At 48.1% G+C, this 578-nt stretch overlaps 1 protein-coding gene across 1 annotated transcript in view; it reads right to left on the bottom strand.

Moving 5' to 3' along the window:
• Positions 1–398: 398 nt before the first annotated feature.
• Positions 399–578, bottom strand: part of LOC113961176 (serine/threonine-protein kinase PAK 3-like) — a 36,688-nt gene continuing 36,508 nt past the window's right edge. The window contains exon 13 of the mRNA XM_027671272.1: positions 399–476. Coding sequence (XP_027527073.1) covers positions 399–476 — 78 coding nt within the window. The remainder of the gene's footprint in view (positions 477–578) is intronic.

Raw genomic sequence — 578 nt, forward strand, 5'->3', positions numbered from 1 at the left:
ACCCTCTGTAGTCACAGCTGAAAGCCTGTATGTGCACAAGATGATGTGGCTGCCCCACTCTTCATTGGGTTTTGGCTGGAAATGTAACTGCCCTTTCTTCCTCTTCTCAAAGTACCGTGGCGGGGCAAAAACCCACCGGTGGGCTGTATTCCAAAGGCAGTTCAGCCCAGAGGTGATGAACAAAGGAGAACCTTCACCAATTCCAAACCATACCTAAAACACCATAAACAGGACTTTCCGTCTTTAAGAAACGATGGACGATTCAGAAGTGAATGTAGAGCTTATTCACAGGGTGACAAGGAAGGGAATCTGCCAACCGAGTTGGCATTTTATAGTTTTTATTCAAAGTCCATTCAGAGAAGATTAAAGCTGTCCTGAAGTGGTCCTTCTTATCTCCTTTACTTCCTCCACTGCTTCACTGCCATGATCAGAGATGCCAGAGAGGAGAGAGGTGTGGCTGATTTTAAAAATGGATGCTGCATCAAGAGAAAGAAGAGAAGAGGAGAGGAGAGGGTCGGAGAGGGTCGGAGAGGAGAGGAGAGGGTCGGAGAGGAGAGGAGAGGGTCGGAGAGGAGAGG

This window comes from Neopelma chrysocephalum, unplaced genomic scaffold (genome assembly GCF_003984885.1).
Source record: "Neopelma chrysocephalum unplaced genomic scaffold, ASM398488v2 Primary Assembly neopelma1_97065, whole genome shotgun sequence".
NCBI classification, from domain to species: Eukaryota; Metazoa; Chordata; class Aves; order Passeriformes; family Pipridae; genus Neopelma; species Neopelma chrysocephalum.